Here is a 14,606-nt window from a genome sequence, read left to right as displayed (position 1 = left end):
TTTCAGATGACAAAGTGACTGTATAAGACCTTCAAACAAAATGTCTAACCTTGACCCATCAAAGGTGAAGGCTGTTGTGTTTGATATCGGAGGTGTCATCATTCCGTCACCAGTCCCAGTGTTGAAAGGTAAAATATGGATCTGAATTACATCATCCTCACTAATCAAGGGTTTTATGTCACCATTTAATTATAACAACTGTCTGTGGCCATTCTCCACTACATCTGTGTTTCAGAAATGACACCACCATGACCCCACCTATACATTTTTTGGTCAAAAAAATAGTTGCCATGAGTTTCTCTGGCTCATGAGTTGAGGTGAGGTGACTCAGGTGAGGTGAGGTGGGTGAGGTGAGGTGAGGTGAGGGTGAGGTGAGAAACGTCGTGCTTGAGAATATTTCGCTCATATGACGACGTGCATGCGTGTGTATGGGTATGTGCGCCTGCTTGTACTAGCCCAGACTGAAGCTGGTTTTATAGTGCTAGCCCACTGAGATACCATGCCCCAGTGAAGCATGAATACCCCACTCAGACACATTATACTGACTCCGAGCCGACCAGTCCTTGTTGTACCCATTAATGCCAAGCGCCAGGCAGGGACCAACAAGTACCATATTTTAACGTCTTTTGGTATGACGCGGTCGGGGATCGAACCCGCGACCTTCCGCTCTCCGGGCGGACGCTCTAACCACTACACCACGGAGGCGGTCCGGCTCACAAGTGTAATTCTACAGGGACCTGTGAAGATCTTGGTTAGAATTGGTTCTCAGCAACCTATGTTGTCTTCCATGAAGATCAGGGTGAGAATTAATCTTCAGTAACCAATGCTTGTCGTAAGAGGCGGCTAACGGGATCGGGTGGTCAGGCTCGCTGACTTGGTTGCCACATGTCATCGTATCCCGATTACATAGATTGATGTTCATGCTGTTGATCACTGGATTATCTGGTCCAGACTGGATTATTTACATATCATTGGTATATTACAATCAAACAAAACATTTTACTGGACTTTAACCAAAATCTCCCTCCCAGATCATTATTGTGTGTTTCCTACTTTATATATGATTATTGTGTATTTTTCCCAGAGTTTGAGTCGAGGTCTGGCCTCCCTAAGGGAACACTTGAAGGGCTGATTGTACATGGAGGCCGAGAGTCAGCATGGGGGAAGCTGGAAACTGGGAAAAGGACCTTCACACAGTTTCTTAGTGACTTTGGCACCGAGATACAACAAAAGGTAAAAATATGCTGTATAACTCATTCCAGGGGTGGAAATAACCCATTGCCCGATGCCCCAGTCCAGTGTTTTTTTCTGTCGGGCTAGCAAATATGTATGTCATACTGTACCGGTGTCCACTTGACTCTCCAATGTTAATTATGTTGTTTATTTAAAAAATCAACAAGAAATTCGGCCAGTATAGTGGAAAAATTATCAGGGCAAGTGATTTTACATGTGCCACTGTACCGGAGTACACTAGCAATTTTAAAGTTATTTCCACTCCTGTCATTCAGGTTTGCATCAACGTTTCCTTTTTTCCTCTGATGTTCAAGAAGGTGACACAGAATACATTACATGAGTGAGTGAGTGAGTGAGTGAGTGAGCGAGTGACTTTACTTTTACGCCACTTTTAGCAATATTCCAGCAACAACAGGGTGGAAAAGGGCTTTGCACATTGTGGCTATGTGGGGAATTGAACTCGGTTCTTCTGCGTGACGAGCGAATGTTGAGTTTAATGTAATATAGCAGGTCCGTAGGTAGCCCAGTAGAATTGTTTACTGAATATTTTTTGTACATCAAAGTATTGATATAACACTCTTTGGAGTGTCATATATCCTCACCACAACCCTGAAATTCACACCTCAATTAATGACGCAAAGATTACGAGCAGCCCATTTGACAGATGATCGGTTCCAAAATGATACACCTAATTACATATGATTACAACAAGCTTTAATAAATAAAATGAGGAATCCAGGGCAATGACATAGACTACCCGGAACCCTATGAACTGAAGGCATAATGATCAATTAACGAACAAAAGACGTAATTAGTTAAAGGATTGCATTCAATCCACATGACTCCAAAATATTGAGGTGAGGTGAAATTGGGTTTAACGTCGTGCTTGAGAATATTTAGTATGTGTATGTGCGGCTGCTTGTACTAGCCCAGACGTAAGCTGGTTTTATAGTGCTAGCCCAATGAGATACCATGCCCCAGTGAAGCATGAATACCCCACTCAGACACATTGTACTGACTCCGAGCCGACCAGTCCTTGTTGTACCCATTAATGCCGAACGCCAGGCAGGGACCAACAAGTACCATATTTTAACGTCTTTTGGTATGACGCAGTCGGGGATCGAACCCGCGACCTTCCGTTCTCCGGGCGGACTCTCTAACCACTACACCACGGAGGCGGTCCAAAATATTGAACAATATTGAAGATATCATGTACATGTATATGGTGTAGATTTCATGTGCAATATCTGGACTGTCAACTGAGTTTAATAATTATACTATTGTATATTGATACTTAAACCAAACTTAATGACTATTATTTGACCTGTATCCCCGTTCAAACCACAGTCCACAGTCGACTTGTTTCAAAACACAGTCAAACCAACCCAAGGCTAAGGACTGACCAAGGCCAGGTCAACCCCAAAATACGTCTCAAGTTGAGGATCGGGATTTAGCAAGCCTTGTGAGACGCCAGCCTTTCAATACAAGCACCTATGGCTGTGCAATATGACTGTAAGAAACCGCAGAAAGGCACATGGGATGAGGGCAAGAAGGGTGATCAAGCGTCCAGCCTTGACCAATCTTCACAAGAGAGCTCATTTTGAGAGGTGTTTACCCCGACGTCATTGGAATTTGACGTCATAGAGGAAGGTACATTGGTCGGATGAGAGTCACTTTTTACTGCACGTCACAGACGGGTGCCAGCGAGTCTGGAGGACCAAAAACAGAGCCGAAGAGCTTAAAAACATCAGAGCATCAGTTCCTTACGGCGGTGGATCTGTCATGGTCTGGGGTTGTCTCTCCTATGACTATAAACTAAACTTGTAACTGTTCGTGGAAATCTCAATGGCGACCGCGACATCCAGGAAATTCTGGATCCTGTTCTTGTGCCACATTATGATAACCACCCATCAGCCCCTCGCCCTGTATTTATGGACGACAACGTCCGACCATCCCGTTCCCGACTTGTGACAGTTTTTCTCCAACAACTCTGTAACCAAACTTCCATGGCCTGCTATAAGCCCGGATCTGAACCAACTAGAGCCTGTCTGGGACATTCTTGGACGCCGAGTGCAAACACTGGATCCGCCTGTACAATATCTGGTATATTCGGAAGCGGCTTTGCGCCGGGAGTGGCAGCAGCTGCTTCTGGAGCGAATCCGAAGACTCACGACAAACATGAGGAGGATAGTGAAAACAGTCATCCGTGCACAAGGTGGATATGCACGCTATTAACATTTTTCATGTGATTTGTTGTCTGAAGATGACAGAGAACATTTTCAGACTGAGAGACGCTCACCTCTCCCATCTTGGAACTCTGCAGCCCCATAGTTGTACAGGGATACATTTTGTGGACAAAACATCGTTGACGTTTTCATGTTATTTTGTAAATTAAAACAGCACATTTTCATGATTTTATTGTTATTGTTTAGTCCAAAATGTCAACTTTCAGGAAACAATGGTGTTTAGCTTTCCAGTATACATACTGGTAATGGTTGCTCAGTTTCATGGCAATATGAAAAAATCGGGGGTGCTAAATTAAGTTCCATGTGTTGGAAATTGGAGTTACATAAATGGAGTCATTTTACCTTAAGAAAACAGGAAATTGCACCTGAGAGCCTCTAATTTGAACAAAATTCCGGACGGGGGGGGGGACTCAGGCCTCAAACGTGGATGGTGCCCCCCACTTTAAGAACAGTTAACTACGGCCCTGTATAGGCATGTATTGTGTAAACATGAAGCTCTCTCTGCCCATGTTTGTTTCAGATCGGATTGTGTTAACATGAAGCTACACTTGATCTTGACATGACCAGGGGCGGTGGGGTAGCCTAATGGTTAAAGCGTTGTCTCGTCACGCCAAAGACCCGAAGACCCGGGTTCAATCCCCACATGGGCACAATGTGTGAAGCCCATTTCTGGTGTCCCCCGCCGTGATGTTGCTGGAATATTGCTAAAAGCGGCGTAAAACCAAACTCAGTCAGTCAGTCAGTCTTGACATGACTGGGCTGGGTTTGTTTCAGACAGTTTTAATGTGAAGCTATTACTCAACTTCTTGGCTACAAATACCACAGCTCCAGCATGTGTTATAAATGTCTGTGTTTGTTTCAGACTGGGAGAAGTGTTGACATGACACTGTTCCAGAATTTGTTTGCTGAGCGGACGCGACAGCCGTTCCCCCAGTTAGTTGATGCTATACACTGCCTTCATGCTGAAGGCTACAAGTTGGCTTTGTTGACAAACAACTGGTTTGTGGAGGGCACCATCACAGGCATTAATACCCTGGAATTGGATCTGTCCTTGTTTAATGTGGTCAGTATATGTTAGTTTGTTGTTTAGCTATGCATTTTCCAGCTATATGATAGCAGTTTGGAAATAATCGGGTGTGGACCAGATAATCCAGTAATTGTTATCATGGTGCTGATCAGAAACATGTTTTTTATCAAGATTTTTCTTCAAAATGTCAGACCGGTAAAAGGCCATAATTTGATTTTAACTTACTCTTTAAGTAAAGCAACTTCATTTAAGTTTTGACACAGCAACAAATGCTAAATTTTTGGAACCAAAAATATTACACTTTCAAAACCAAAGCCTCACTTATTGTTTGTGATGATAATTTGGTGCAATATGTTTTTCCATGTGTACATCATGAATTCATTTTTTAATAAAAAGTAGACAAACTTCACTTATGTTTCCTTATCCTGACTTATGATCTGAAGGGGAGAGAGTATATAGCATGAGTCAGGATAAGTATAAAATATCAATTTTATCATTAAAATTACATATTTTCTCATTTTCTAAAATTATGACTAAATCATTGTTGACAGATAATAGAATCTGCATGTGTGGGTGTCCGAAAACCCTACCCCCAGATCTACCACATCTGTCAGGAGAGACTGGGTGTACAACCACGCGAGATAGTCTTCCTTGATGACCTTGGCAATAACCTAAAGGCAGCTCGGCAGGTGGGATGGTACACCATCAAGGTGAGCATGTTTTTAGTTATAGATCCACAGAAATAACTGAGGTTAGATTAAATGGGGTTTCTTCAAAAATATTTGAACTGACATATCGATATTCAGGCATTTGTTTGCGTCTTTTTGCACTGTTCCAGATATCTGCTTTTTTTTCGTGATAGCCATCTCAGATATTACTCAGACACACTGTAAGGACTATGAGCCTATCAGTTTTATCCCTTAAATGCAGAGGGCAGAGTGCAAGCCAGAGTAACATCAAGTACCATCTTTTAACACACTTTGGTATCTTTAGGCCGGGGATGAAATCACTAACCTTCCTCTTGGTGGCAGAGTGGATTAGATCTCTGACTTTGTGTGCCTATGTTGAGTGTTCAAATCCCAGATTGGACTCCAGAATCTGTACTTTACTGAGAAAGTTTAATCCCAGATATAACATATGTTACTTGTAGATGTTGTTTCGACTAGACCACGGAGATGGTTGATAAATTAATGGAAGGAGTTGATCGTCCTTTTGTTAATGGAATAACCAAACAGCTATGGTATTCTTAAAATTGTCATATTTTGTCAAGGAACCTACTTGTATTATGTCATCCAGGTGACCAGTGCCGACAAGGCTGTGCATGATCTCGAGGCAGCACTGGGTCTACAGTTGAGGGGGTTTGTGGAAGGCACACTGTCTGTACCTAAACACCTAGACCTCAATCTTCAACGCCTGGCTCAGTACATGAACAAAACGTTAGGACTGTCGTCAACAGGTAAGTGTTTGGAGGGTATGAAAAGACTGAATAGTTAAAACTTCCGGGGATGGATTTATTGTGAATAATAATTGTAAGTCAGAGGACCGGGAATTTTTGTGTGTGTTAAACTTGAAATGATTTTTAAAAATAAAATAAAAATAAATTAATTTTACTTTAACTAACAAGTAAATGAGCTCACCTGCAAACTCGACCACCCATCCACCATATCAGCCACTGGATTGTATGGCTGCTGTCATATGGCTTGAGTATTAGTGAGTGCTAAGCATGGGCGATAATACCGGTTAACCGGTATATTGCAATTCGAACTTCACAATACGATATATTGCGGTACACTTTTCGCGAACCGGTTCACCCGATACGATCGGCAATTTCCTCGACCATGATCGGTAATTTTCGTGATGTAGTAAAATATACTAATAACATTTGTATATCCTATATTATTATACATTAATAGTTTTGAGAATATTATTGGTCATATAATTTCATTTGCGTGACTTATAAACCATATGAATAAAACAAAATAGAATTGGTACCGGCACTCGTTGTAGGGGTGAACAAACCAAAATGGCAGACGACCACTACTCTTTCTAGTTCCAAGCTCTTCTTTGGAAACCTTTCAATTGTCTCTTTCCAAACATCTAAGTCTGACGGTGGTCAGTTTCAAAAGAAAGAAACCTTTTCATTACCTTAAACCATGTGTTACACTTTCACAATATATTGCAATACATGAGAATCTAAATCCTTTCAGTGTCTTCTGATATCAATCATATCTAAGTTGATAAAGTTACAGTATCCGTCAGTGCGTCATTTTTAACTTTATCAACGAGTTTGATATAAATCAGAAAGAAAAATTATTATCATCAAAATCACCCTTCATTAGTTTTCAAATCTCTGAACACAGTAATGCACATTAGGCTTTCGATGTCATAGCAATCATATTCATGGCAATACAAATTCTACTGTCAAAGCGATATCTCCTAGGAGATATCGTTTGACACACAAGCAATATCTCCTGTGAAACAATATGATAAATTGCAATACATGAAACACATATCACAATATAACATTTTTGGCAATACCCAACCCTAGTGAGTGCTGTGTTGGACACCAGACAGACAAACCACGTTTGAACCCTATGAAAGCCCCCTGGAACTGTCATTACCTTGTTTCTATTGTGTCCCTGTTTACAGAGCTGCCGGTTGTCAAGACTTTCGAACATGGCCAGAGCAATCCAACATACCTGGTACAATATGGCGGCAAGAAGGTGGTGCTGAGGAAGAAACCGGTGAGTGAATTGTTTTGAATTGAAACACTTTTGTAAGAGAACTTTGAATCTTGAGTGGTTGCCATGGTGATCAGACTTTCACAGTAGTTGCTGAGGATGGCCAAAGTTGTTGACCATCAAGAACTGATGGTATCCATGGAAACAATTATCAGTTCTGCTTAGAAATTAGTCTGGGCAGGAACAGCTGTAAGCAGTAAATGACTTCTCTGGAAATATTCAAGATCTGTTATGGTCAGTCTGCTATGTGTTGAATGCCTCTTGTTGACTTTGTTCTTGAACTACTCACAAAATGTCAAGCCATAAAGTTCTTGACCAACAAATTTTCAGGATGAGGAACACTTTTTGACCGGTACATTCACACTGTTGACCATAGGTTCAGCTACTGCACCGTTGGTTTTGATGGACGTTGTATGAGGATATGAGGGGATTTGTAAACACATGCTCCAAATTATCATGTTATGAAACATAGTATTAAGACCCTTTTACTCTCCTGCATGAGAATACATGTTATCATGCCCCAATGTCAAAATGCTGAGATCTGATTGGTTCACATGATCTTGATGATATACTGTGTATCCTGCCTGAGAGAGAACTATAATTCTGAGGCAAAGAATACATACCTTATACCACACCAAAACATGTTGCAAGTGGATCTCTGCATGGGGAATAAATCCCTTGTTTGTTTGTTTGTTTGTTTGTTTATGCATTGTTTAACTTTCAGCAATATTCCAGCTATACTGTTGCTGTCTGTTCTCAGTTGGGTCTTGAACAGAATGTCAAGTGATTGATGTTAGGAGCAATGGTTGGGTACCGTGACATGCAATAAACCAAGTGACTGCACCTGACTAACCAATCTATTAAGTCTGCTTTTACAACAAACATAAGTTGCTGGGAACTTATCTGGAATCTCCCCGCAGACATAACAGTGGTCAGGTTTTTGCATTGTGATCTGACAATGTGATGCTTAATTCCTTCTTCTTTCATTCGCCTGACCAAAACTCAAATATTTACAAGCTGCTATAATGTTACATATGTTATATTTGGGATTACACTTTCTTAGTATAATGTTACTGGAAAATGTATACCTCAGAGATATACCTGTTAACCAGCAGAGAATGGGTACCTAGTGGTAGGAGACGATAATGTGACCATTGACCTAGTGCGCCTCATGGATTTGGTTTGGTTGTATGCTCCTCATGGAGCTGAGAATGGAAGTTAAATGCACACTTATCCATTTCCCTGGGGAATATTTAAGATCTGTTATTGTCTGAATATGATATATTCTAGGATATTTTTTATGGATTAAACTTCTTTATTCTTTACCACACTACGTGAAGGGATCTGTAATGGTCCCGAAACGTTGTGTGGGAAAGAATAAAGAAGGTTAAATCCATAAAAAATATTTTGGATGTCTATAACAACTTCTAAATGCCGCTAAAAGACATCATGATATATTCTAGCCTGGCACTCTGTTGCCGTCTGCTCATGCAGTGGACCGAGAGTATCGGGTGATGAAGGCTGTTGGGGAGAACGGTGTCCCTGTTCCACAGATGCTGAGTTACTGCAACGATGAGAGGTAAATATGTAGAGAACATAAAGTGTCAGTCATACATCTGGGTTTGAAAAGGAATCCTGGATCCACGCGACCAAAGAAATTGTCTGATGAAAGGAGCAGACACTGCGTCTGCTTGTTTGTTGTATGTCAACTCATGGATTCAGTTGACTTGGGACCAAGAAGACAACCAAAAGATGAAATTGTAAATTTTTCTTATTTATATGATTACACTTTCATGAAAAGAATGATTAATGATAGACATCTTAGAAATGATACAAAAGAGTAATTATTGATTAAAATAACATTAATTTTGATAAAATTCTTTGTCAAAGGTGAAAATACCTAACAGAGTACAACGCTTTGTTTTGCTGAAGTACATATAAAACAACTGGTAGAAATAGTGAACACCCTTCATACTATGCAGAGTTATATATTTTTTCAGACTATACAGACTGATTGAAATAGTTTTTACTTCTCCCTCTCCCAATCACTCCCAGAAGCTATGGATCTATTCCATTTTGTTTTGTTTCAACCAATAAGGAACAATTAGCAGCGTTGCAAATTCCCGCCTGCCCGACAGTCCGGGACAGTCTGTTTTGCGGAAGGACGGTCAGGTTAAGAAATAGCACGCCCAATGGTCAGGCTGTTATTGTGTAATGTACTCCATGCAATCCAGATATGGATGAATCTGACGTGGATTATGATGAATAATCCATGTTGACTGAAACAAATTTGAAAATGCTCCAGTATAGTATTATTCTGACAATAATCTGATATTAAATGGTTCCTTCCTCACATATACCTTTCTGTTACTTTTGTTAGTCCAGAAGAGTCTGGACTGGCAGCAGTTTATCCAGTCTGGAAACTTTGAAGAGTTGCCAGACGGGTAGTCTGGCTGAAATTTGGGGGAATTTTCAGCACTGCAATTAGTCAGCACAAATGCCTATAAATCAAGGGACATATAAAGGTGTATACAGAGTCCGTGAATGATGTTGCAGTGTGTTGGGAACCCCTTTCTACGTGATGGAGTACCTGCCAGGCCGGGGTCTTCAAGATACCCCGGAACATGGCTGTCAGTCCCGAGGAGGTGCGAGCTCTGTATTTCAACATGGTTGACGTGCTGTGTAAATTACACTCCATTGACATCAGTAAAGCTGGACTGGACACTTACGGGAGGAAAGGTAGATTTAACTGCCAGAAGGAGATTTATTCTCCTCCATAGAGCTCAGAAAACAAATTAAATGTTCAGTATACTGTCGGTGATGGGTGATAACTTTACATTCTGTGAGAGCCCTGTGAAGACCTTTTATAAAAGTGGTCTTCAACAACCCGTGTTTGACCACACAGTCAATTGCTCTTTACAGCAAGCATGAATTGCTGAAGACAAATTATAAAAGTGGATCTTCATGGGTTTCTGACGTTGCAGATATGATTCTGTTTTCTGTTTGAATCAGTGAATACTTTTAGCAGCTACTTGAAAACATTGGACATTTAATGTGATATTTTGTTCTTGATAAGTTGTCTGTTGAGTTGGCATGAAGGTCCAGGAAAATACCTAGCGTCAGTCACAGCGGCGTGTCACGCTTAGAAACAGCATTAGAAAGACATATAGGTATATAGACCCTACCCTAGTACTATATAAAAGGAAAGGGATGTAACGACGGAACCACTCCCTCCTCAATCTAAGTTAGATTTCACCACGTAAACTCTTTTAAGGCCCCGTCGAGGCTTACGGATCAAAAAACGAGATGATTTCCCTACAAAATGAACTATAAATGGTCACAATCGGATCATTATTTCCAAAGTTATACGCCACGACTCACGGAAAAAAAGCAACCTCCGCAATTACAAGCCAAAATCATGGATCACCCAAGACAGCGAAAACTCACCTTTTAAATTTGTTTATTAATTCCAGCCACGTTGACAGCACCTATGTAGGGCTAGATTCGATCGGCAGCGGCATTCCACGGGTCTAAAAACGTATTGCAACATCTACAAATCATTTCCTCGACAGTAAGTTGGAATTTTCTCCAAAACCAACGTCAATCATACTCACTTGTCAGCCATAGATGGCCTTGACATTTAAGTGACCTGAGCAGTAAATTTGTAAGAATAATTTTAGAGGTTAAATATTTATAAATATAATTTCCTAAAAATGAATCAATATCGAATGCATTTTTACAACCTCTAAACCTATTCTTAACAATTTACTGTTCCGTACATCATCCAAAATAAAGGATTATTGCAAAGTTCATATTTCGCGCCCATTAGCAAACAGTCAAAATCTTACAGTATATTATATTTTCCACCAATCCGATGGCCCAATTTCATTTCTGCGGATCTGCTCAGATCACTTGAATGTCAAGGCCATCTATGGCTGACAAGTGAGTATGATTGCCGATGGTTTTGGAGAAAATGTCTGCTTACTGTCGAGGATATTATTTGCAGATGTTGCAATAAGTTTTTAGACCCGTGGAATGTCGCTGCCGATCAAATCTAGCCCTGCATAGGTGCTGTCGACGTGGCTGGAATTAATAAACGAACTTAAAAGGTGAGTTTTCGCTGTCTTGGGTGATCCATGATTTTGGCTTGGAATTGCGGAGGTTGCTGTTTTCGGTGAGTCGTGGCGTATAACGTTTGAAATAATGATCCGATTGTGACCATTTATAGCTCAGTTTGTAGGGAAATCATCTCGTTTTTGATCCGTAGGCCTCGATGGGGCCTTAAAAATAGTTTACGTGGTGAAATCTAACTTAGATTGAGGAGGGAGTGGTTCCGTCGTTACATCCCTTTTCTTTTATATAGTACTAGGGTAGGGTCTATATACCTATATGTCTTTCTAACGCTGTTTCTAAGCGTGACACGCCGCTGGGGCGTCAGTGATGACAGTTTTGTTGCTAGTGTATTACAGTGACATGTTATTATTGTTTAATAACTTTGTATAATGTGTGTTTTTAAAGAATATCACGGGTTTATCAAAAAAGGAATAAGTGATAAATGGAATCAGTGATAAATGACTGCAAATTGATAGTTTATGTTGCCAGGTAACTTTATCCAAAGGAACTTTCAGCGATGGTCAAAACAGTATGAAGCTAGCAAGACAGGAGACATTCCATCTATTACAAGCCTCATGAACTGGATTCCACAGCACTACCCCCAGGAGGAGAGAGTGACTGTCATACATGGAGACTTTAGGTGAGCTCCAGGAGAGAGAGTGACTGTCATACATGGAGACTTCAGGTGAGTTCCAGGAGGAGAGAGTGACTGTCATACACAGAGACTTCAGGTGAGTTCCAGGAGGAGAGAGTGACTGTCATACATGGAGACTTCAGGTGAGTTCCAGGAGGAGAGAGTGACTGTCATACACAGAGACTTCAGGTGAGCTCCAGGAGGAGAGAGTGACTGTCATACACAGAGACTTCAGGTGAGCTCCAGGAGGAGAGAGTGACTGTCATACACAGAGACTTCAGGTGAGATCCAGGAGGAGAGAGACTGTCATACTGTCATACATGGAGACTTCAGGTGAGCTCCAGGAGGAGAGAGTGACTGTCATACATGGAGACTTCAGGTGAGTTCCAGGAGGAGAGAGTGACTGTCATACATGGAGACTTCAGGTGAGATCCAGGAGGAGAGAGTGACTGTCATACATGGAGACTTCAGGTGAGATCCAGGAGGAGAGAGTGACTGACTGTCAGTTCCAGGAGGAGAGAGGACTACATACACAGAGACTTCAGGTGAGTTCCAGGAGGAGAGAGTGACTGTCATACATGGAGACTTCAGGTGAGTTCCAGGAGGAGAGAGTGACTGTCATACACAGAGACTTCAGGTGAGTTCCAGGAGGAGAGAGTGACTGTCATACATGGAGACTTCAGGTGAGATCCAGGAGGAGAGAGTGACTGTCATACATGGAGACTTCAGGTGAGTTCCAGGAGGAGAGAGTGACTGTCATACACAGAGACTTCAGGTGAGATCCAGGAGGAGAGAGTGACTGTCATACACAGAGACTTCAGGTGAGTTCCAGGAGGAGAGAGACTGTCATACACAGAGACTTCAGGTGAGTTCCAGGAGGAGAGAGTGACTGTCATACACTGGAGACTTCAGGTGAGCTCCAGGAGGAGAGAGTGACTGTCATACACACAGAGACTTCCAGCTCCAGGAGGAGAGAGTGACTGTCATACATGGAGACTTCAGGTGAGTTCCAGGAGGAGAGAGTGACTGACTGTGAGTTCAGGAGGAGAGAGGACTGTCACACATGAGACTTCAGGTGAGTTCCAGGAGGAGAGAGTGACTGTCATACATGGAGACTTCAGGTGAGCTCCAGGAGGAGAGAGGACTGTCATACATGGAGACTTCAGGTGACTGTCAGGACACAGGAGACTTCAGGTGAGACTCCAGGAGGAGAGAGAGTGACTGTCATACATGGAGACTTCAGGTGAGCTCCAGGAGGAGAGAGTGACTGTCATACACGGAGACTTCAGGTGAGTTCCAGGAGGAGAGAGTGACTGTCATACACAGAGACTTCAGGTGAGATCCAGGAGGAGAGAGTGACTGTCATACATGGAGACTTCAGGTGAGTTCCAGGAGGAGAGAGTGACTGTCATACACAGAGACTTCAGGTGAGTTCCAGGAGGAGAGAGTGACTGTCATACACAGAGACTTCAGGTGAGCTCCAGGAGGAGAGGAGTGACTGTCATACACGGAGACTTCAGGTGAGTTCCAGGAGGAGAGAGTGACTGTCATACATGGAGACTTCAGGTGAGCTCCAGGAGGAGAGAGTGACTGTCATACACAGAGACTTCAGGTGAGTTCCAGGAGGAGAGAGTGACTGTCATACATGGAGACTTCAGGTGAGTTCCAGGAGGAGAGTGACTGTCATACACGGAGACTTCAGGTGAGTTCCAGGAGGAGAGAGTGACTGTCATACATGGAGACTTCAGGTGAGTTCCAGGAGGAGAGAGACTGTCACTGTTCATACACGGAGACTTCAGGTGAGCTCCAGGAGGAGAGAGTGACTGTCATACACGGAGACTTCAGGTGAGCTCCAGGAGGAGAGAGTGACTGTCATACATGGAGACTTCAGGTGAGTTCCAGGAGGAGAGAGTGACTGTCATACACGGAGACTTCAGGTGAGTTCCAGGAGAGAGTGACTGTCATACACAGAGACTTCAGGTGAGTTCCAGGAGGAGAGAGTGACTGTCATACATGGAGACTTCAGGTGAGATCCAGGAGGAGAGAGTGACTGTCATACACGGAGACTTTAGGTGAGTTCCAGGAGGAGAGAGTGACTGTCATACATGGAGACTTCAGGTGAGTTCCAGGAGGAGAGAGTGACTGTCATACACGGAGACTTCAGGTGAGTTCCAGGAGGAGAGAGTGACTGTCATACATGGAGACTTCAGGTGAGTTCCAGGAGGAGAGAGTGACTGTCATACACGGAGACTTCAGGTGAGTTCCAGGAGGAGAGAGTGACTGTCATACACGGAGACTTCAGGTGAGATCCAGGAGGAGAGAGTGACTGTCATACATGGAGACTTCAGGTGAGTTCCAGGAGGAGAGAGTGTCATACACGAGACTTCAGGTGAGTTCCAGGAGGAGAGAGTGACTGTCATACACGGAGACTATAGGTGAGTTCCAAGAGGAGAGAGTGACTGTCTTACACGGAGACTTCAGGTGAGCTCCAGGAGGAGAGTGTTACCATTGTACACGCATCTTTTGTACTGTTTTTCTGTTTATCAGTTTATTGGTTAATCTCATCAAAACGCTATCCATTGTATGAAGAAATTCATAAATACTTCTTTGTA

At 42.4% G+C, this 14,606-nt stretch overlaps 1 protein-coding gene across 1 annotated transcript in view; it reads left to right on the top strand.

Annotated features, from left to right (window-relative positions):
• Nucleotides 1-14,606, top strand: part of LOC124286659 (acyl-CoA dehydrogenase family member 10-like) — a 38,429-nt gene continuing 23,823 nt past the window's right edge. Inside the window, 10 exon segments of the mRNA XM_046723062.1 lie at nt 1-128; nt 1,085-1,233; nt 4,342-4,542; nt 5,058-5,216; nt 5,803-5,962; nt 7,156-7,250; nt 8,711-8,826; nt 9,804-9,846; nt 9,848-9,986; nt 11,850-12,000. Of these exon segments, the coding sequence (XP_046579018.1) occupies nt 41-128; nt 1,085-1,233; nt 4,342-4,542; nt 5,058-5,216; nt 5,803-5,962; nt 7,156-7,250; nt 8,711-8,826; nt 9,804-9,846; nt 9,848-9,986; nt 11,850-12,000 (1,301 nt within the window). The 5' untranslated portion in view covers nt 1-40.

Source organism: Haliotis rubra, unplaced genomic scaffold (genome assembly GCF_003918875.1).
Source record: "Haliotis rubra isolate DU_JTF1 unplaced genomic scaffold, ASM391887v1 Scf1101, whole genome shotgun sequence".
NCBI classification, from domain to species: Eukaryota; Metazoa; Mollusca; class Gastropoda; order Lepetellida; family Haliotidae; genus Haliotis; species Haliotis rubra.
The sequence above is the reverse complement of the archived record's forward strand: the minus strand, read 5'-3'. Positions and strand labels throughout refer to the sequence as shown.